General features: G+C 42.1%; 1 protein-coding gene across 1 annotated transcript in view; it reads right to left on the bottom strand.

Moving 5' to 3' along the window:
- Positions 1 to 4,210: 4,210 nt before the first annotated feature.
- Positions 4,211 to 23,323, bottom strand: part of vps9d1 (VPS9 domain containing 1) — a 34,777-nt gene continuing 15,664 nt past the window's right edge. Inside the window, exons 7-17 of the mRNA XM_085464911.1 lie at positions 22,266 to 22,318; positions 21,510 to 21,597; positions 21,054 to 21,136; positions 19,940 to 20,088; positions 19,354 to 19,722; positions 19,122 to 19,251; positions 16,849 to 17,054; positions 15,648 to 15,732; positions 11,919 to 12,023; positions 9,843 to 9,959; positions 4,211 to 6,010 (exon numbers count right to left, since the gene is read on the bottom strand). Coding sequence (XP_085321037.1) covers positions 9,848 to 9,959; positions 11,919 to 12,023; positions 15,648 to 15,732; positions 16,849 to 17,054; positions 19,122 to 19,251; positions 19,354 to 19,722; positions 19,940 to 20,088; positions 21,054 to 21,136; positions 21,510 to 21,597; positions 22,266 to 22,318 — 1,380 coding nt within the window. The 3' untranslated portion in view covers positions 4,211 to 6,010; positions 9,843 to 9,847. The remainder of the gene's footprint in view (positions 6,011 to 9,842; positions 9,960 to 11,918; positions 12,024 to 15,647; positions 15,733 to 16,848; positions 17,055 to 19,121; positions 19,252 to 19,353; positions 19,723 to 19,939; positions 20,089 to 21,053; positions 21,137 to 21,509; positions 21,598 to 22,265; positions 22,319 to 23,323) is intronic.

Here is a 23,323-nt window from a genome sequence, read left to right as displayed (position 1 = left end):
CCCTTCTGAAAAGGACAAAAACGGTCAAATACGCCAACGCAAACGGCCACGTTTGCTCTGCCGGTGATTCACGTCAATCTAATAGAAGAAGAAAACCGGCTTTTGTTTTAGGGGGACGAGGGGGTCACAGTCTTCTGGACTGAGGAGCGGGCAGAATGGAAATGTGGGGGTAAAGATTAGATGAAATGAGGAAATTTAACGAAGGAGATATTTCAGCGGTGGAGCTGAACCACTTTTAGTGGCAATCATGTGGTTCATGATGAGACCTCTTGCTTAAGTTCACTTGAGTTTGGGGACATTAATCTATGCACAGCATCTCAGTCAGGTCAGGTCTGGACTCTGACTGCAGCACTTTGATTCTTTTCTTCAGTTTGCTCCAAGCTTCAGCTGTGGGACAGAGTTCATGGTCCACAACTCATCATCCACCCACCACCAACATTCTTATCCTCGAGTCAAGTCGGAAACAGTCTTCCTTCTGTAGGGCACATGAAATCACAGCCCATCCAACCCTTTCACTGTCAGAGGATGTGCTATAAACCACAACACGCTACAGTATTTGCAGGGATTTTTATTTTTTGGCTGTGGTGCAGGAAGTAGAGCAGGTACTAAGTGAAAGGGCGGTGGTTCAATCCCCGGTTCCTGTTGTAAACACCGGCACCGATGAATCCCCGAGAGTGTGTGGTGTAGAAGCACTTCAGGCAGGGACGGGAATGGGTGAGCTTGCTTTAGTAAAAGCCCTCTGAGTGCTCAGCTAGAGCAGAAAAGCACACAGTCATTTGCATTTTTGAGGATAAAAATGTTTGAATGATAAATGCCGGATAAATAGATTTATTTCAATAGTGCTGAGCTGAGCAGGATAAACGGTTCCAGAAAAGCAGTTTGGTGGCGTGTGTCAAACTTCCCATCTGCTTCTGATTAAACACTGGAGCAGCTGAGACGAGAGGAATTAAAATTTTATATCAGAAGTTAAAAACAAGCCTCGATCTTGGCAGCGCGCTGCTCTGCCTTTCGTGAGAGCGGCGAGACCTCACCGAAGCAGCGCTGCAACTTTCCATTTTTGACAAACCGACACACCGCATGTTGACTCATGGGGCGACACCGTAGGCTGATACATATCATCTCTCCCTGCCTGAGGAGGCACTGTGGAAAACAGGGTCAGAGAAGTCACCAGCCCATAAACACAGTGTCTGTGCAACAACAGCTGTCAGCATGCTCGATACTTTGGAAGTGATTAATATCGGTTTACTCACTGCAGAAGCTCGTGTCGTATCGGCGGCCAGCTTTGAGATGAGGGGAGCAGAGTCGTGCTGTCTCCACCGGAGCGTGCTCCACAGCAGCAGGACGCAGACGCTGCAGCGCGGCAGCGCTTCATATTAACCGTCTCCATTATGAACTCATTGGTTCAAAATGTGGATTGTTAAAGCGGTTTACAGCGTGACAACAGACTGAGAGAACATCTCGTGACAGCAGCCGTGTTTGGTGGAGTCACTTAGACCCAGATCTGTATCAGGACCACAGACAATGATCACGGCGGGTTTTTACTCAGTAAAACATTCACACGAGAAAATCTTTTGCTTTGGGACCATCGCACTTTGACTCGAGGTGCATCGGTCCCTGGACCTGGTTATGTTTTGGGATTCTTGTTTTGTGGCTCCTGTTCAAGTTTGGGATTTTTATGGTGAAATCTGAACGTATATAAACTTGAAAGCCAGGCCAGAGCTGTTGTAAAATTTCGCTTTTTTCATTTGAGGCAATGAGCAAAATAAAGCCCATCTTATCAAAGCGGCTTTTTGAGACAGTAATCCATGCCTTTGTTACATCTAGGCTGGATTATTGTAACGTACTGTATTGTGGGGTTAGAGATGCGTCCATTAGGCGTCTGCAGGTTGTGCAAAATGCTGCAGCACGTCAAGTCTGAGCACATTACTAAGTATAAATTTAGAGGTGACCGTGCTTTTGCTGTAGCTGCTCCAAAGTTGTGGAACGATCTGCCCGTGCACATTAGGCCTCTTCTCTTTCTGAGTTTAAAACTCTTCTTAAAACATTTATTTGCTGAAGCCTTTGGCACTCTTTACGGGGTTGACTCAACTTGTTTTATCAAATTGTTTCATCGAGGAGCTCGCTGCCCTTGTTGTCTTGTTGAGTTGCAGAGTAAAAGTTACGATTCATGTTCTGATTTTTTTATTCTTTATAGCGGAAGTGAGCAGATTAGAAATGAGAATATCAGAGGGACGGCTCAGGCCGAGCAGTTTGGAGACAAAGTTAGAGAGGCGAAGCTGAGATGTGCAGAGGAGGGATAGTGGTTGAAGATGGAGCTGCCAGGGAGGAGGAGAAAAAGAGGAAGACCTCAGAGAAGATTTATGGATGCGGTGAAGGAGGCCGTGCAGAGCGAGATGGACGAGGAAGCTGGGATAGGGTGAGAAGGAGGAAGGTGAGCAGCTAAAAGAAGAAGAGAGTAGTCCCGTAACATCCAGCCCTCGACATGCACAGGCAGTCCTCTCTTTTCTTGGTCCTTTCTGAAAGCCTCCCTGACATTCGACCCTGGTTTATCATTTACCTTCTTTAATCTGGACACTTTAAAATGGTCTAATAAATAATTTCACTTTGTTTTCTCTCACACATGCTTTAGTTATTCCACCACCAACAATGTTAGTTAACCAGGGAAGGGTGCAGAAAAAGGAAAAGCACTAACGTCTCCCTTTTAGCCTTTTAGCTTCAGCTACATTTATGCTGACAGTCGTGTTTGTTTGCTCTTCATGGGAACAAAATCCCCAAAAGGTTCAAACTTTTTCAGACACGACGTGTGTAACACTGCTGTTCTTATAAACGCTGCTCTGATCTTAATGTTCTCCACACCTTGAGTGAGAGCGAAAACAGCAGAACACCGGCAAGAGAGAAAACTTAAAGCGAGTGCATGCGCTCAGGTTCATGCAGCAGCGTCAGTGATGAGCCACTTGTCCTGGGTCAACTCTGTAAATGAATTGGAAAAGGGACAAAAGACACGGAGCGAGGATGGAGGCATGCTGGGTGCTGCAGCGGCCTCTGATTCGGAGTGGCATGTTTTTTCCTCGAGTTTACAGGCTTCTGCTGTTATTCAGCCATGTGCCCATCACATCCTCCTGCTCGATCCAGGGTTCATCCTCACACAGACACCCGAACAACCGAGCGACTTAAAAACCAAACTAGGAAAAACACATCAGTGACTTTTGTTTCCCTCTGTTAATAAAGACCAGACATCTTCCAGGTTGTATCACTGATTAACGGATCACTAATTAGAGGTTACCAACCTCCATATGGCTTCTTTTTTAAATTGCAAAAGCAGGAAACTCTCCTGCACGATAATCAATAGACCAGATGTATGAAAACACACTGATCTTTCAGCTACACTTTGAACCTGCTGTGATAATCATCTGAGCTCATGCACACTGCTTAAAGAAGTTAAAAGGAACATTTTAGGAGATGAAAAAATAAATCATGCTGGCCATCTTTACTGATATGGACTCGATGTGTTAGGGATGAGCAGATGGCACATCACTTGATGGAAATGAAAATTATCAACCTACAGAGGGCCCAGAATTCAAAGTTTAAAAAAAAAGAAAAAAAAAAAAAAGAAAGATGCGGTAGGTAGGCTAGTCCGTTTTGCCAACACGCAATTGCAGCAACTCAAAATAGCTCTGCCATGCTTGCATGCATGCCAGGGCGTGGCTCCTAGTTAGGAGACTGATGGTATCCTGGGGGATCACTGAGCTGAGGTGCAACCTGACTGATAACGTCCCAGAGGTGTTTTATTGGATTAAGGTCAGGGAGAGGGGGGTTCGTACAAACGCGTGAACTCCAGAGAGGTTCTTTTCTATCAGACTGCAAATGTACTTATTAATGTTGAAAACTTGGATACTTGAACATGTGAAACCAACTTGCTTCCAGTGGTCATCAGAGGAACTGCAAGTTTTACAGCTTCTCCTGAAATTTTATACATTTCAGATCTTTTGAAGTTTTACTTCAACAATTTCAACATGTTGTATTCATACAGTCAAACATCTTTACACGGACAGAAAGGGAAGTTTCACTCGTCTGGCACACTTAAGATAAAAGTCTGACATCGTTGCTAGGCTCGGGGTATCATGACTCAAAGTCAAACGCATTTTGACCATTTCATTTGAAATGTATTTTTCCCTCTACAGGAACAAAAAAGAATAGGAAACAAAACAAATCAACATTTCTTCTCTTTATTGTCTAATTTGTCCAACACATTCATCATTTTTAAAGTTTCACAGTACAGCAGTTCAATAAAACCGTGACTCAGTGGACAATAAATCATTTACATTAAATCGACGCCTTAGTCGTCTTTACAAAACACATTCTGACATTTTTATTAACTGTGTAAACGTTACAGAGGCAAGTCTTTATGTAATTGTCAGAAATTGTAGGCAGTAGTAAATTCTCCCCAAAAATGTCACATGTTTTGGGAGGATACAAAAAAGGGAAAAAAGATACATCCAGTAAACTGAAGTGTAAATGATTCAAACAGCTGAAGTGTAGCTCACGTTATTTGACCTGCACTGAGGATTTCTGGGATTTAAAGAGCTACTGGTTTCCACCAAATATGCAGGAAATTAATCTAAAGAAGAAAAGAAAGTGGACCCAACTGATTCTCATCCCAGCACTGAAGACTCAGCTTCCAGAGAAAAGACAAGTATCTAATATGTGTAGATGTGAGGGGAGGAAGGAGTCAAAATAAGGTTTAAAACTCTAAGATACAAAAAAAAAGCTATGAAATAACCTGGATAATGTGAGTGTGCAGGAAAACATCCACATGAGGAGAAAAGCAACCCGAGTGCCTGCAGTTAGTAAAACCCAACCTAAACACTGCAGAGCTCCTCCTCCACTACATCTCCACCAATCACCGAGTCCGTCTGAACATCCAACACAACCTCACCTCTGAATGCCTCAAAAACACACACAAGCATTCAAAAATTATAAATGTGCGTCATTCCTTTAAAAAGAGTTTCTCTAGAACAGATGACTTTCCAAATCTCAGTCTAAGCACGCACACCCCACACTGTAAACTTCAGTAGTGCTTTTCAAATCAAACTCCTTCACATTTTAATCGTTTCCTGAATCAGATGATTAAGTTTTGACACATTATCCCTTTTCCTCATTAAAGCCCCATTCACACTGCTTTTCTTTGATGCCGATGCGACAGTTTTATTCGTCTTACTGTACGTAAACATCACTTCACTCCAAGCCTCCTGTGGATAAATGCTCAGCCCCTCCCCTCTGGAAGCAGAGGAAGCTGAAACACCAACGTGCAGCTGTGCTGGGGACTTGTAAGTCGATGAGTTTAGGAAATCTGAAGTTAAAGTCATTCATGCATAACTGGAATGTGAGCTACAAACAGCAACTGCTCTTATTAAACTGCATTTAATAACTACATACTTGAAATAGAGCAACAATTAGTCCAACTGGAGCCAATAAAGGTGGAAATCAGCATTAGCAACGCTGTTTTCTTTCATCAGCTGGAGAGAGTAAATGAAGCCCACGCTAATTATTCTCAGTAACATGTTAACACATGAATATTTGCTTTCTGTTACAGCATTTGCCTCAGACATAGTTGGAGGAGCCTGTCAGTCCCTGCAGGGAAGCGGTCATCGTGCCGCGCTCAGGTCGCGGACACAAAAAGGTCAAAAACATTTGAGATGGAGAGAAGTAGTAGTTCAATCCTTTCTGCAGAGAAAGGCGTGTCAGAAGAAGTCTGGACAGCAAACACAGCAATCCTTGGATAAGTCCAACTTCAACCAGTCTGAAAACACAACAGGTCCCAAAGCAGGCGCTGATGGGGTCAAAAAGGCTCACCGGCACCAGTTTAGTCCCTCTGGTTGGTTAAATGTAACGTACGTCTGTATGTGTGCAAGAAAATATGCATATGCAGTTTCAGGGAGCTGCAGGTTCAGCTGGAGCCTTTATGTACTGCAGCAGGGGTCACGGGGTGAACGGAAGGATGTGCAGCAGCCTACAACACACAATGGGGAAAGATTTTACTGGCAATACATTTATAATATAATATCTACACTGCATGAGCTGCATGAGGCCATTTCTGTATCCTCCCGGATCTTATTGAAGAGGATCAAGGAAACAAGTATCCCATCTTGCAGGGGGTTGGGGTGGTGGTGGGTATTACCAAAATTCATAATACACCTTCTGAACACCAACCAGGTCAGCGGTGAGTACTTTCAGGGTAGGGTTAGATTAAAATACAAAACACAAAGCTACAAAGCTTAAATATACACATTAAAAAACACAAGGAAACAAACTAGTAGTTAAGCGTGTGCCTAACATGAAACGGGTCACTAGAGGACCAGCAGACGTCTTCTGATGAACACAGATTCATCTTTCACACTGATGAGCTAATAAACGAAACTTGTTTTGTTGCTTTCATCAGGGGCCGACTGCTCCAAACACAGTGACTGGAAACAACCAGGTGAGGAAAGGCCAAAAGGACTCTTCATTACTCTGAGCGCCTCAGAGCAGACAGCGGCATCCTCGATAATCCAGAAAAGGAGCGACTACAATACCCCATCGGCCTTTTATGGTTGAAGGGAAAAAGTACTGCAAGTAACTACAAGCAGTCTTTTATTTTAAGTTGACGTTTAAATTCAGTCAGATAATTCAGGCGTAAAGCTGTAACCACAAGGGGAGCTGTCAATGCAGACTGCAAGTCATCACGATGTAAAAAGCGTTGGTTCGGTCGTCTGTTGAAGTCCACAGATCTGGAACACACTGTTCATTTGATGCTTCCGTCTTCAGACATTTTGCTGCCGTTTCCAACTGTTTGATCTCATATTGGTACTGATTGGTTATTCAGCCTAACCAAGGACAAGGTCTGCATATTAGCTGCGGGTAGAACTACGTGCACAGTACTCACAAATATATCAAAGCTTATTTGTTATGGAAGTTTCTTTGAGCCAATTTGTGTTGCTGATGTTTTTACCAGCTTGGTGGAAACAATCACAGGTGGTACAGCTGCTCTTGGGTGATGCCTGCAAATGCAGGAAGATTGCGACTTGAAGCTCTGCAGTGATTGGTCGATAGGAGGAGCAGTAAGACTCGGGGATGAAGGAACTCTGCATTGTTATTTTGAAATGCACGTTACAGATTTTTGAGAAGGCTGCCGTGTGAAATTCACTTTGCTGCACAGGATAAAATGTTTGTAATGTTGCAGTAACATGAGTAAGCTACTCTGCAGCCACGCTAACATTTCAGTCCGGGTCAAAAACATGACGTTACCATTTTAAATCAACCGTCTGCCGTTGCCGTGTGAGCAAATTAAACAAGTATTTAACAATTTTTTAAAACTGTCATAATCAAACTATTAGGTATTGACAACCATGAATGTACTGGTACCCACTAACACATCGTGGCATGCCCAGCTACAGTAATGTGTCAAACAGCTGCTTTTTGGTAAGCCAACATTGTAATTTGTTAGGCTTCTTGCAACAGTCGCCTAAACTCGCTGCACATTAACAATAAGTCCTCCAGTTTCCTCTGACCTGCACTTGATGTTTTGAAGGTCATATCTGAGTACAGAGAGAGACGGGCATTTGACCTTTTCAGCATTTTGCTGCAGATTGATGACTTGTAAGTCTGCTTCGTGGTCGTGTCTCTGCTCCACTGTCAGTGTTGGTAACTTTGAGTGACTGGGATTAAATGCGCAGTAAGAATAACTGTTGACAGTCAGACATAACGCATGTCGACTCGTGTTTGATGACCGTTTCTTACTTCAGAGGCGGTCTGGGATTTCTATGGTACATTATTAAAAAGAAGCATTCAAATACCAATCTGAACTTTGATCATCTTTAAAGCCAAAGCCACGGAAAAGCATCTACACAGCATATATAACCAGACATTCAACCTAAATCTGCTTCTCCGGCACAGAGCTGATTGCGGTTGCTGACAGCTCTGTGCAGCGCAGCAGTCCGCAGAGTTCAATACTTGGCTGTAGTGGAATGATTGTGTCACTGGGAGTTTTGGGAGACGCCAGTTGAGAAATGTCACATTTTGTAACGTGCAGTGTCATCACGCCCCATCCTGCAGAGCAGCACCTTGGGTGCCAGACAGGCCATTCAGTGACACTCTCATCCCTCGGTGTAATGCATCAGTCTCAGTCTACTTCACTCCGGCTATCGCTCCATCTCAACGACCTCTTTTCACAACTGCATCCACACTTCAAACCTTCCTCCAGATGAGCTTTTCAGAACGATGCCAAAACTGGAAATGTGTTCGCTCGTTTAACAGCAGATCAAAACACAACAAGAAGTATCCATCGGTCTGCTCGTTCAGATGAAACTGCATCATATATTTCAGGATCTGCACGTGTGCGGCACTTCCAGTGTCAGTCAACTCAGACGGGTCGTGCTGCAGCATTTTGCTGTGAAATTGGCGGCGTTCTCATTTTTCCATGACCAACAGCACTGAATTCTGTCAGAGCAGACTTCTCTAATGTTTGTGTATAATTTTTTAAAAACTGTTTACAAACCAGACTTCTGCTGGTGGCTGACACGCAGTCCCTGAGAGCACACGGTAAGCAGGAGACAAACGGCACAAAGGAGATTTGGTTGAAGAAAAACAAAAAATAAACAGACTGGAGTCAATTTGTTCATCCGAGTGGTTGCAGGGCCTCCTGCTACAGACTCAGGTTTTACTCAGTTTTGGGACGTGAAGGCTAAGTGAGGCAGAAAGGACTTCTCACAGAGGGCTGCAGAGGGGCTAGCAGTAAAGGCTGACTCCCTGGTAAAGCCACGACGCTGAGGATGAGCCATAATAGACACAGACATGGCACTCCATAAATCCACTTTTCTTCTTTCAGTGTTTGCATGGCTTCTAATGCAGATGAAGTGCTAGCTATCTAAAGCAGAAAACTTCTGTCACGACTGGATGACTTGAGCTAATTCATCCAAACTCACAAGTTTGATCAGCCTTGTAAATTTGCCAGGCTGACAACTTCCTGCAGTACGAGCTATGCAAGCTGGAGGCAGTTAGTTGTAACTTGGCTAGCTATCCAAGGTGGCATTTGAGTTCAACTTTGTGATTAAACTAATCAGAGAAACCAGTTGTTTTTCAAACTCTAAACACCGGTCAGAGGTCACAGGTATAACGTGGTTATTAACTTTTTGTTAACCCAGGTGTTCTGGTTCAGCCTCTGCGTGCACTCACATAAAAGGGGGCAAATATATTTATTTTACAGTGACAGCTGCAAATAAACTGCACGCAGTTCAACATTAAAGGTTACTCAGTATGTTCGGCGCCGACTCTGCACCAGTCTGTGTGTTTTAATCTGTATTCTTGTAGCTGCCACAGCAGAAGTGTCAGATTCAGTGTCAGCGAACTGTTTTAGCGTCACCATCTGAATGGAGGCAAATTCCAGTGACACTTTGCACTGCTGTAACTTTACAGCTGGGCTTCATTTGGCCGCATCAGTCAGGCATGGCTCAACAGTACATATGTGATAACACCAAGATAAATTTTTACATGATTTTAATAAGTTGCTATACCAACACTATGTGTTTATGTTCCCTAATGCACACAACAATGAGACGAGCCCAAACACGTCTGACTGTCAGAGGCACGTCAGGCTCTGATGTTTTACTTGCAGCTGACCAGGTTGCGTTCACAGGTTACCTCACTGACCCATTAATCTCACTGATGCATCCCTCAGGTAGATGGTAATGAAAAGCTTATTCTCTGCAGGATGTTTAAGTCACTGTGCAATAACACGAATGTCACAATAACCTTTACAGAAAAGCTCATCTTCAAAGCATCCATGTTATGTATGGATATCCCCTTACCTGTTTCATATAAGCTTTCCCGCAGGAAGCTGAGCTACGCCGGGCTGCAGAGACTCAACATAGGCCAAAGCACTCTGCATGGAGGTGAGGCAGTATCCCTCCTCTCCTATCAAATAGCTGAAACAGAGAAGTGGATGATAGTAAAAGGTTTTATAGTTTTACACTAACAATTTTTCTCCACTTTTGGAGTTATGAACACATTACACGGTGAGCAGGCTGAGCAAAAGAAAGTCATGGATGCTATATGAAAAGATCAAGTCATAACCAAGGAGGTTTTTAGAGACAGCAGACGAGATGCAGACGAGGCCAGGACTCAACTCTGAGTCCGGGGCTAAGAGGATCGAGACACGAGAGGGGACAGAAAGAGGAAAGCGATAAGATGCTTATCGCTCAGCTGTTATCTGGAAATTCTGAACAAAACGTGCATTTGAAGGAAAAAAGGAGAAGAAACATTTTGTGAAGCCACTACAGTTAGCGGGATTTCTGCATCAATTACTCATAAAATGCTCTCCGATCTTTATCCAAGTCACAATCATAGACAAACTGATCAGGGTAGCGGCGCACAAACAGTTGCACTTTCATGTTATCAGTGAACGCAGCGTTTAATCCTTCACACTGCAGACTAAAAACTAAGTTAACTCCTTAATTAAGGAATTTACAGTCAGCTTTTTTTCCCTCAGATGAAAATATCAGAGACATTTGTGGCTGAGTTTAAAGTCAAACTTCTTTTTACTGCTCTGATTTGAGTTAAGTGTACGTTGTGATTCGAGGTCAGTTATTCTTTTAAAAACCCATCTTTCTATACTTTTCATGCAGCTTTTACTTCAACGCATTTCTGTGAGAATGGGAGTCTCTCCTCTAACATGAATGATCTAAACTCAAGGACTTTATTTGCACTTTTATAGAGAAGAAAACCAAATCCCAAATATCCTGACATTCCTCAGCCAATGCCAGTCTAACCAACCGGCTTTTACAATCCACTCTTTTTGGAGATATGACGAGACCTTTTGGGTGTGGTGTGTAAACTCACATGCTACTCTGCCAAAGACGTATGGCTCAAGCAGAACAGCACTTAGCTGCTTCTGGTGACATGAGCGTGCTCTGCACCGATCATCATCAGAAAAGAACAAAACTTCAGCCTGAAAAACATTTGATTTGGATTTTTAACCCTGACAAAGATGAAAACTGGAAGCACTGCTGTTGCTTTGTGTTTATTTAGATCTGCACAGAAGACCCAGTGTCAGCATCATTTCTCATGGTCAGTGTGTTTGCTATTTATTGTCACGTTTGTGTCTCCAGCAGACATCGAGCAGTCAGATTCTAATCAACATAATTCTGAATTCCATTTTATTTGATGAAATATTTGTGACTTCGATAACAATAATGTTCTCAAGTAAGGATATTTTTAGCCAGCTAGCTCTAATTTAGCTACTCTGCACAAACAGGGCCAACGTTAGCTGCCCAGTTTAAAATAACCATCAGCAACTTCTCAGATGAGTCTGAATGAACTAGCAGGCTAGCTAGTCTTCAGTATCATTAGCTAGAGGAAAGAAATTTGGTTTAGATTTGATTCCAAAATCCAAACTCTCCCTCCACATAAAGAATATACAGCCGATGCCGACTGCAGTCTTCACCCGAGGGCCTGAAACGCTACAGCCAACTATCAGCCCCTGTTTGTTTGCTCACTAACGCTGTCACTGGCACCACCTGAAGCCACAGTGTTTTCTTGTCCTTTTGCGGTGGTGTGCTGGTTGTCGTCAGTGATTGGCTGACTCTGATCTACCTGTAGCCATTGTTGCTCACTGCTGGATGGAAGCGCGACGCAAAGCAAAGCTTTAGTTTTGTCCTTCATATAGAATCACTACAAGAGGCAACTAAGAGAGCTGAGGAAGGTCTCATTACAGCCTTTCAGACAAAAAGTTTCTTAATTTTAAACTTGGGAATAAATAAGATTTTACTGAGCGGCAGCATGTTAACAAAATACTCACGTTTTACTGTTATTTTATGTATTTATGCACCAAACTGTAAGTTTATCTGCTCCCAGGGACATCATCACTTTCCATGCGGATGACTCACCCTTCATGAATGAACTCCTCCAAAGCAGCGCATTCAGACACCAGCTGAGGACACTGACACCGCAGAGCCACGTAGGACAGGATGGGTAACAGGTCGTCTGCACCGCTGTCAGAGGAAAGGAAGGAAGGAGGCGGTAAGTTCAAGTAAGAGGGAAAAACAAAAGCAAATAAATAAAGATGAAGGGAAAAAAAGAGTGACATTCACAGAGTATGACTGCATGCACTCTCCAGGGGACTGAAAGGAAACTAAATCAAACGTAGCTCTTAACGGGATGCCTGTTCGGGGATGGAAATGATAAAGCTTTTTTTCCTCCCCCCTCCTTCCCCCTTTGCTCCCTTTCTGAGATCTGTTGGGAGGACAAATTGCAGCCTGGGAGATGATGACAGCTTGATAGCATTTTCCCTGTGTGCAGACAGTGACCATTTGTTTATCAGGACTCACACGCAGGGCTAACTGCTCGTTTGCTAGTTTGCGTGAGAAGGCAGGTTGCTGGCCCTCCACTGACCCGGTGCACATGCAACTGGATACTCTCCTCCTGCGGGTTCTGGAAGGTGTGGACGAGCTCATGTAACCGCTGGGAGCCGGACCTCACATACTCACACAATCGCAAGCCCTGAACTCTAATCTTCAGAGTTCACTACTGTAAACATACACATCGATCGCTCACACGAAAACTGGTGTCTCTGCATTCCAAGGATACAATGCAGTCCAGCCACATGCACAAGTACTGATCTCTCAGGGAAGATTAGGCCACATTATGGCTTTGCAGGGCTCTTTAGTGGACAACAAGTTTAAAAATGCAAACGGCAGAAGCAGAAAGACAGAAAATTTCCCGATTAAATGGATGTAGAGGGAATACAGAGGATCACAATAGAAGAGGAAGGGAAAAAAAAAAAAGGACTAGATGGCTTTTCACAGAATAAAAAGACGACAACTAGTACAAAAAACAAAACAACAAACCACCAACTAAAACTAGATTCTAAAGAGTAAGGGTAAAGGCCAGGAAAAATAATTCTAATTTGGTTATACAAAGAATTTATTTTACAGTTAAAGCAAAAAATACCCCAAAGGAAACCCGTCTAAATTCTGAGGGAATATTTAATTGAACTAGTGTTGTTGGGTCAATGATCAATGAAAAGACCAACAACATTCGGAGGGATCTCCAACAGCCTGTTAACGATCATCCTGAATCACAGCCAGAATCATTTTTTAAATATATCTGCCACACTAACATTTCAGGTCGTGTCTGGTAATATAAGTGAAGGAGACGTGAGCCAATATGCGCACACGGCACCATTTGAAATTAATCCATGTGTGGGTAGCAGCTACATTAGTCCATCATCAGCATCTCAAAACTAAAGCAAGAAGAACAGAATGAGGATGTTTCTGTCTGCTTTGATTTTAAAGTAGAGCTTAACGGGCCTCCTCACTTGCAGAGACACTGGTTTGTCCAAGATTTACTGGTGAGAGATTCCACTGTGTGCAAGGGGTGGGTATGGTGAAAAATCAGAGAGGCAGGTGAGCAATTTTACAAATACACAGTAAAATCAGACTGAATCACTTCAGGTAACTGTGGACCAAAAGTAGAGAAGAGCCTGGAAAATGTTGCGAGGTACTAGCACTTAAACTGTTAGGCTAGATCCTTTATTATATGTGAGCGAGACTCTGTTGGTATAGCACACCTTCGCCTTTATCACACTGGAAATGGGAAACAGTCCCAACCCTAATCCCAGTGCGAGTCTGGGTGAAATAGGACAAAATGGCTATGATATAAAAATCTTAATTTTTAAGGTAAAGCAGGAAGCGCCGTGATGTGAAGTTTAAATTACATTTTGTCGCTGTATTTTTCTTAAACAAATTTTCTATATACTGAACAACGAAACACCAGCTAAAGCCAAAGCACACAAATCCTGACCAGATGCATCTTTGGAAGACAAAGCTGGGGGACCAGTCAGGCACCGAAACGCTGCAGCAGATCAATCCATACGGAAACACGCAGCGAACAATAAATAGTGCGCTTCAGTGTTGTTGCACTGGTGTACTCGATATACACAAGGAGAGATAAATATGCAATATAAACATAAATATTAACACATACACACACACTCTGTCTGTGAAACATCTTGATTAGATTTTTAAAAAACGACTTTCCAATCTGAGTCAGGCCTTGGATTAAAAACACCCACTCTGTGAGTCACAGTGACATCCACAAAGGCAACCTGTATTTAAAAGGGACTAAGAAAAGCAGTCACATATGGCCCTGCACTGAGCTGCAATCAGCAAAGAAAAACATGCCAGCGCTGGCAGTCTGGGGCCAAAGTCCAGTCCAACCTGGAGATTTCATCTTTACTACAAGATGGTAACAAAGCTCTGTGAAATCTAAAATAGTCACCGATTGAAATGTCTGCTGTGGCAGGACACAGCGTGATTCGTGTTTCCACATAACAAGTGCAGCGTGATTAGGTTTGCATTTCTTGGAGAGACATTTGTTGCCCAGTTGTTTCTTTTAGCGTCGTGAGGGTACACATCAAAATCCCTCAACGTCACAACTTTTCTGGATCAAAAGCTTTGAGAAGTGCTGCGCCCAATCAACTCTTCCACTGCCGTGTCTCATCACGTCACAAGCGCTCCGATGCAAAGAGACAGATATGGAGCAGGAGACACTGCCTCAGCCGCTCAACAACAACAACAACTGGAGTGTACAAAGAAGAAAACGTATCCAAGAGCTTTCTGAAGGAGGAAGATGTTTTCCCCCTTGACTCTTGGAGCAAACAGGATTTTTACAAGCATTAATCACACATAAAACCCATTTAAAAGCTGCTGACATATCCCCCCTAGGTTTTGAGTCGACTGTTACGAGTCCTATTATAAAACGTCTAACCTTAACTTAAGTGTGGTCCTTTTAACAGCCTCATAAATGCTCTTATTCTAGGACTATGATCCCCACCCATTGTTTACTTGCGGTCACTAGAAGTCTCAGTCTCTGTTTGCATAAATAATAATGCCAAAATACTGTCAGCCCAAATTACAGATGAAGCCCAAACTCATGCTGATTTTAACACATTCTCTAGCGGATACAGTTCAGCGATAATACGAAGCCACGATGAGAAATATGCAGAGCTCGGCTGCCATTTATTTTACAAAGTTTTGGTCCAACTCTGTCAACAAAGAACGCGTTTAATTTGCTGAACCCTATGCATGCTACAACCTACTGAGCATTTGTCTCTGGGTATCACTGTTCAGTCCACAAAACTCCATCCCTTTTCATTTATTCCCCAAACCTCCTCACTGGACCATGGTGTGTTGCAGGCTCAGCCAGGACGACCCACTTTTGGGCCTGGTCAGGAAGAGGCGCTCTACAGGAGGGTAACAGACCCAAGACAGCGCCTGCTGTGCCAGACCTAAATGAGCAGTGATGAGAGCTGACAGGGCAGCTACCAAGGCAGGGACCCCTTAAATGATGTTTGGGTACTTATGAGCGGATCTCGGAAGAGTCTTTCCCTTCCTATTAGGAGGAATATGCAATGAGGAAAGGGCTTTCATTTAAGTTTAATGAGGTGTACTTTATAGCAATTCAACTAAAAGAACAATACACCACTGTGTTGTATAACTGTTGCATTGTTTCTCAGTTACATTTGTCATTTTTGTGTGTTAGTGAAAAAGAAAGATTGGTCAGTGCAGTACCACAGTAAAGGCCCAGATACTTACTGGAGCTGATCATTTACTCACATGGCCGCTGTTTTGGGAGTCGCGTCCCCTTCATGAAGACACCTGTAATCCTCGGCACAGGCACAGATCAGGCGTAACGTCCTCACTGGAACAAAACACAAGAAACGATAAAACTCATGGAGCACTGCAATACAGACTGAATGCTTCAAATATAATATAAGATATCGAAGTATTGACCCAGTAATTAGAGATAGCAGCCAGAGAAACAGGTTTGGATGCAAAGTTGAGAGGAAAGAAAAAAACAAAGGGCGCATTGGGACATTAAACAGATGCGTTGGGACAAAGTGTTACAGACAGATGAATCTTATTTGGAGTTTGAGGTGTTCTGATGAGAAAGAACGTGCTCGGAAATATCTGACATGTTACATGGAGCAGGTGTGAACGCCTCGGGCGCTGCAGTGGAGGGAACGGCCATAGACCTCGCAGGCTATTTCCCCCTACAGCAGGACAATGACCTAAAGCAGACTGTGTGACAGGAGCAGGCAGTAGGCTGATATTCTGTTTATAATGAGTCAGCCCACACAGTCATTAGATTTCAGCTGCTGTGAGAACAGACCGACTGTCAAAGGTCTGAGACTGACAAAAATGGATTCAAAGCAAAGTTTAAGGTACAAAATTATTATTTCAATCATTTACTGAACAAAATGTTTTTTTCTGGGTTTAGTGCAAATACATAAATGCTGGTTTAGAGTGACATCAGAGACCATCTGGCCAAGAACTGTTTATCTTTAAAGCTCACAAGAAGAATTGACTTATGCCTTCTTCACTCTGAGGACGTGCACCTAACGGCTGGCTGCCCTCACACTTTACAGATGCAGAGAGCTTTTAGTAAAGTTTAATGCTGATGAATAATAACACTTAGTTTTCTATAAATGTGAGGTCTTATGATTAAAAACAGACTGAATTTAAAATTCAAAAGGACACGTCACCAGTCACCAAAGAGTTTCGAACAAACATGAAACCCTTCTAACGAAGCAAAATTAAATGTTTTTTGTACCTTTCAAAACCTGCAAATACTAAAATAAAAATTAGCGTGAGGAGGTTAGAGGCAGAGCAGTACCAAGCCTCAGACCATGGTTTTCTGCCAGAAAAGGGTGTATTTCTTCTTTCAATTGGAATTAATCCTCTCTTAAGAGCAGCTTTCCATCCCAAAACTCTGCCTTTGTGTAAACGAGAATAAAAACAACACAATCTGACTCACCAATGCATTCCAGTTTCCTCTGTGGACATCGGTCATGAATGAGAAGTTTGAGCTCCTGGATAGCAGACCCGTAGGGGTAGGAACCTTGTGGGGAACCGGTATTTTGGGGAAACAGTTTCAAGGGAATGCCGATATCTCTAGGTGAAACATCGCTGTACAGCTTCACACTGGTCTCGTAGGCCTCCTCCCTTTCTACATACACCTTCCTGAAATCAAAGACATATGGCTCCAGAGCGAAATCCAACAAACGGACAAATAACTAAATGATGGAAACGGAGCAAAGAATGATACAAGTCTGGGAAGCGTCACATGAAAACCTGGTAGTGGTTGTGTAGGGGGTACATTTTGGATATTTAAACTCCAGGTTATTCCTAGTCGATGGCAGAATGAGGAATAATTTTTTAAAGCTTTCCTGGAAACTAAGCTGGATAACTGTCACAGACTGAGCTCCTGCTGTCTAATTGATTAAAAACATACCCTAAAGTGGAATAAAAACCCCAGAATCAAGAAGCTTTTCTTATTTCTTGACGTGGTTGTTAATATTTAGAACATGAGCACAACACATCGCTCTTCCACAGGATCATTGTCTGACACCCTCATACCTGCTTAACATAAAACTCAACAAAAATAGTTCCACTTTAGCTTCTAGCTAAAATTAGGGCACATCACCACGAGACACTGCAGAGCAGAATTCTTGCTATTCCACTTCTTATTTCTGCAATAAAGTAAAAAGTATGGCAAGTTGATGCATAATTATTAGTATCAATAAAACTTAAAATTCTCCTCCGTCATTCAAGAAACGATACAGCTTCCATGTGGTAACAGTGGACTGTATATAAAGGATGAACACAGCCATGGTGATGCAGGTGATGTCACCTTTCTGAAGTCTCCAGCTGAGCGTTCGTGTTTTGAAATCATGCATCAGCGCAGGGCGGGTCTGACCGACAAACACAGGGATACTGCTGAAGATCGGATCTCAAATTTATTTCAAGCTGTTTCCGACATAAAATCTTTAAACTCTAATTTTCTGGCTTCTTGCAAGAGCTTTTTTAAATTTTATTTTAAACATATTTTTTATATTTATCTTAATTATCTAAATCACCCAGCTCACTTCAGTGCCACGACACCAACTACCACTGAATTTGTTTGAATCCAGCTAAACTAAAGGTTGAGTATAGGAAATGCGGAAAATTAATGGCACAGCACACAACTGGGAATCAAATATAAACCACAATAATGTTAGAAGTACCATCACAGTCAACTACAGCGAAATCTGCAACACAAACAAGTTGAGAACCCAACCAGAGAACAGCAGATGAGGGAAGCTGAGCAAAAACAAGAGCAGCACTGCCCCATGCTGGTCAGAGACCTTGACCCACTGGTTAAATGAACTTTTTAAGTGTTTTTACACAGTCTGAAAGCTACATTTGTAGCAGCCTTTTCCATCCAGTTTAAGCAGACAGCATAACATACGTCTAAGACTCATTTCTCTCTGCATGCAGCCTGTTTTGATCCATTTCTCTACTCTGCAGCAACCTTTTAAATTCAGGTAAACGTTTTCACAAATTACCTCTAGATCTGAACCGGCACGTGCACTGCACCTGTGTTTTCCTAAGAGCACCGTCTCACACCCTACACTCTGTGACAGAAGAACATTTTGCTAACAGTAAGTTAGCGAGTTTAATTAAGGCTGTAAAAAGCTAAAATTGTGTATTATTATTTGCACTAAGTAGCAGTTTGCATGACTGCTCAACAGTGAAGTCATTACTATACAGTATTTGTCACATTTCTTTTACGTGACAATAAATGACTCTTTGAATTTTGTTGGGGATTTAAAGATGTCACCAACACTAATTAATGCCTCCTAGTGTTTCGTCCCACACTAAAACTTAAATTTAATAAATATGGGTGATAAAGGGACAACAATGTTAGAAACATGTTAACTTGTTTTATCTTATTTTTTCTTCACAACCTTAAAAATATCTGTTTTATGGGAACTCAGACTTTTAACGACCTGCAGGAAGCCAAGCTTAAATTTGGGTGTTCAAATCTGGATGAATAATCTATTAGAAGCAGTAAGGCAGTTACTTAATAGTACGTATAATTTAATATTTAATAGGAAAGCAGTTTCTATGCACTATATTTCTCAAGAATTTGGTTACATTTGGCCATAGTGGATTATAAGATCTCTATTATCTAAACAGCTCTTTGATTATTGGTGTTTCGGCACCTTTGTGCCTCTGGCACAGAACTGAGGATTACAGGTGCACTACCTGAAAAGAGCCACTAGGGCGCTCCACAGAGGTGTGAAGAAGGCTTCCTCAATGCTGGCGAGACACAGGTCCTTAAAGCTGGCAGTGTTTAGGCACTCAAAGGACAGCAAACACAAAGACAGAAGCTGATCTGAAAGACAGAACACAGCCGTATCATTTAACTCCCATCAATGAATGCAAATGTCGTGACAAGAGAAGAGTTTGCTGTTCCAAAACAACAAGCTGTGCTCACCGATTGCAATATGAACGTCCTTGACGACAGCTTTCAGGTGTTCTTTAAGCGCTCTCTTCTCCAGCTCCTGGACGTGGCTCTCATCCTGCTCCAGCGGCACAGAAAAATCGCAGACCGAATCTGAATCCGAGGCAGTGTCGTCTGTGCTGCTGGGGGGTTGAACCCAATCCATCTGAGTCACAAACTGCTCCAGATCTTCAAATGAGTTCTCCCGGTCCATTGTCCCCTGCTCGCTGGGCTCCTCCGCCTCTTCCTCCTCATATTTAGGGATGAGGTTGTGGGAGCGCGAGGGAGAAATCAAGGAGTCTGTGCTGAAGCTCTTTACACTTTGGGTACTACATGCTGTCCTGACTGGTCTCTTCGGAGTCTCTGTGTGATTCAGAACATGTCACCATTAACGTAACTTGGTTCACTCCAATTAACAGCATCACGAGTCCAGAACCTCTAAATGCTGCCCATACAGAGTAGAGCTGAATCCAGTGTTCTGTCTCAAATCCTCATTAACAAAAATTTAAACTAGTTTGCACAAAAAAGAAGCCAAGAGAACATAAATATGAACCCACTGTCTTCCAAACCAACCCCTTACCTGGATGAAGTGGGTTGTGAATGCTGTGACGTGGTCTCAGTGGCATGGCGGGACTCTTAGGGAGACCTTTACTAACGATGGGGTACAGCCGGTTGTAAACTCGGTACTGATGTTTCCTCAGCAGCTTCACAACTGGGTGGTCGGACCGGCTGAGGACACAGTTAAGAGCGATAACAGAATCCACTGACGATGCAAAATCAGAAACGGCTGTGGGATAACACAATTTAAAAACTTTCCAAGTCCACAGATTAATAACAAACTGTGCTCCAGAAATCATTAAAGATCATTAAATGACTGAACATCTTTTAGAAGGTTCATTATCATTCATCTGTAAATACTCTGCACTACATTGTGTTTCACTTGTCTTAAAATGGATTAGAGCTGAGTGTTTCTTCATTAAAGGCATGCAGCTCTCTTCAGACTGCATTCGTTCTAAACTCTGACAAACGTGTTTGCTTTGTCATCGCGCGGTGCTGTGTGTGTACACGCATATGAGCTCCTCTACCAGAAGTCCAAACTACTCTCAGTGAAACAAGTACATGCAGGATTAGGACTGCCTAATTCTGTAGCACAGTTAAACCATCTGAAGCAAATACACAACCGTTTATGCATATTCTATAAAATCTGTGCTGTATATGATTTATTATTGTGTTTAACTTTACTGTAAATTTGATAATAATAAGTGAAACTTTTATTAACTACATGTCAAACCAAAGGACAAAGAGAAAGTCAAATCAATCCTCGAATTCAGCTCAATTTCTCTGGTGTTGTTGAAGTCGTGGCAGACAGTTTTTTGCCTTTATGCATATTTCCCTATTCGTTACTTTAGTTTCGGCTTACTGCCTGGTTTCGTCTCTTTGCAATTCTCCAGACACTCAAGCCAAACTACCCTTCTGATTGACAAAACACCACTTAAACACCCCAATACTTGAATAAAACCCAGAAAGGACAATCCTGAGCAGTCACAACATTTGAATGCTTTGACTGCGTCTTGTTGTGTTAAAAAAAAAAAAAAAAAAAAAAAAAAAAAAAAAAAAAAAAAAGCACAAATAAATAGCACAGGTATTTCTCCACACAAGAAAAATAAACCGTTTTCCACCTTGTTGTCAGTTACCTGAGCAGGTAGGAGACCAGATTTGACACTAACGAGACATCAGGAGTCTTCTTCATTTTGGCTTTCCACTGTTTGGGCCAATCCTAAAGAGGCCAAAACAAAAACGTCATAAACACATATATAAAGGTCTATTAAGTGATTAGTCATTAATTAACCAACATAAAACTCAATACTTGAGAACTTGTGAAAGAAAACAGAGGGGACTGCTGAAACGTGGGCTGCCTGTAACTTGCTGTGCATCGACACTGCATCAGTAGAAAAACAACAACATGCAACTCTGTGTGATTTGGAACAAACTAAGATACTTTGCTGGAAACTGGAGATTTGAAGAGGAAATAAATATGTAGGTCCAGAGTTTGCCATCTTGTTTACTGTACTTGAATTATTTGCTGCTATGCAAAGTCTTCTAATCTTCATTTACACCTGCCAACACTTTTTAATAGCATTTAAACTTACATGGTCCTGTTCATATTCCAGAACATTGGTGTAGAGAATACGCTGCTCTCGCTCCTCTGGAGTCATTGCCCCAGACGCTGCAAATCTCCTGGAATGACGAACGCACACACAGGAGAGGTTACTGAAATTGTATGCCTGCCAGTGATCGCTAATTTTGGAAGCAGATCCCCTTGTTGAGGTTCCAACAGCCACTATGTTTTTGTCCTGACTGCAAAACCCCAGCAAGAAACCTGCAATCTCTGGTTTATTATGCAGTAGGTTATTTACACAGTTTATAAACACTGTAATTTGGTCAATAAATGCTATAAATAACAGCACAGAAGTTATACTTAATACAGGATCACTGTCATGTCTGGTTAACCAAATGTGCAAATAGAAGGAGGAATTAATTACATGCAGGTGTGAAGAAAAGAAATGAGAAATATTATGGAAACCTATTTATAGCTACAGAGTTCAATCTGTGCATTAAAAAAAATAAGTTATTTACAGAACTTTTAAAAAATAATTTTCAAAAGTGTGTCCAGTTTTCCTGACATCTGTGATTTATTGCAGGGACTTTATACTTCTGTATGAAATTCACAGTGCAAACCTATCGGTCATCATATAACACCTCCCTAGAAATATAACTTCCTGTCCCAGCTTGCATCAGGCATGAGCACAAAGAGGAGTGCACAGCTCTTATACATTTACATTTAAGGTGACCAAAACAAAGATGCTTTAGTTTAATTCACTGTGTTAATGAAAAGCTCACTGTACCTGTTGGCCTCTTCCTGCAGCCTCAGTCTTCTGTCCTCCATCTTCCGCTGTAGCTAATGTCAACATTAAGGAAATCTCCAAACCATTGCGTGGATAAGACGTGAGTATATCCTGGGAAATCTTATAAAGTTCATTAAAGCTTTAGAGAGTTATACTACTCACATGTTGCCACTAATGTCCAAACCAATGGATTTTTCTTTGATAAGAAGCTTGTAACAACTTTTTAGTATTACAAGTATAAACTTAATCAGCAATCAGTAACTGATTAAAAGCTTCAGTCATTTTTCAAGCAAATGTAAAAGAGCTTTACAAAAAGCTGTACGACCTACAGATCAGCTGATGAAACACAGGTGAGCTGCATTATCAGTGTCACCACGTTTTACATTTGTACGACCGTTTAACCAGAGAGATTTCCAACACACTGGGAAGTCTCATTTGAGTAATATGGATCAAAAATCTGTTGGTTTTTAGTCTGAATGTAAAATGCACATCTTTGCATTTTCTGCTGTAGCAACAGGTCAACTTTACAAGTCATTTAAAAGCAGCTGGTTACTCAGAACTTTCAATAAACTTTGTCAAAGCATATTTAATATCTAACAATAATAACAACAACGATTGTGGGTCAGCATCACTGACTGAGGAAAGTGAACTTCACTGGGAAAGTGAAGCCACTACACTCCACCAGCCTCCACTGACAAAAAACACTCAAATCACCTTACACAACACAGAGTTTGGCTCAGCAAGTTAGTTTGCTATTGTGTGATTTTGGTGTTTTGCAGTGTTAGTGTGGATCCAAACTATCCACAGCACTGAAGCCACACCGTGGCTGGAATCTAAAAGTACTGTTTATGCCAGTGGAGTGGGTGATTCTGCAAAGAGTGATTTCTTTCTTAGTGTGTTGTTTCCACAACTAACTCTGCAATTTAAACAAGGCGATCCAAAAAGGACCGCTTAACTCAGAGAGCATAAAATTTAGGATACATCAAACAACAAAAGCAAAGCTTATTCAGCTAAAGGATGAACGTAAAAAAAAAGCAAAAATCAACATTCCTAAATCA

This window comes from Copadichromis virginalis, linkage group LG7 (assembly GCF_057382275.1).
Source record: "Copadichromis virginalis isolate Kocher_CV1m ecotype Utaka linkage group LG7, C_Virginalis_male_GT1.1, whole genome shotgun sequence".
Classification (NCBI taxonomy): Eukaryota; Metazoa; Chordata; class Actinopteri; order Cichliformes; family Cichlidae; genus Copadichromis; species Copadichromis virginalis.
The sequence above is the reverse complement of the archived record's forward strand: the minus strand, read 5'-3'. Positions and strand labels throughout refer to the sequence as shown.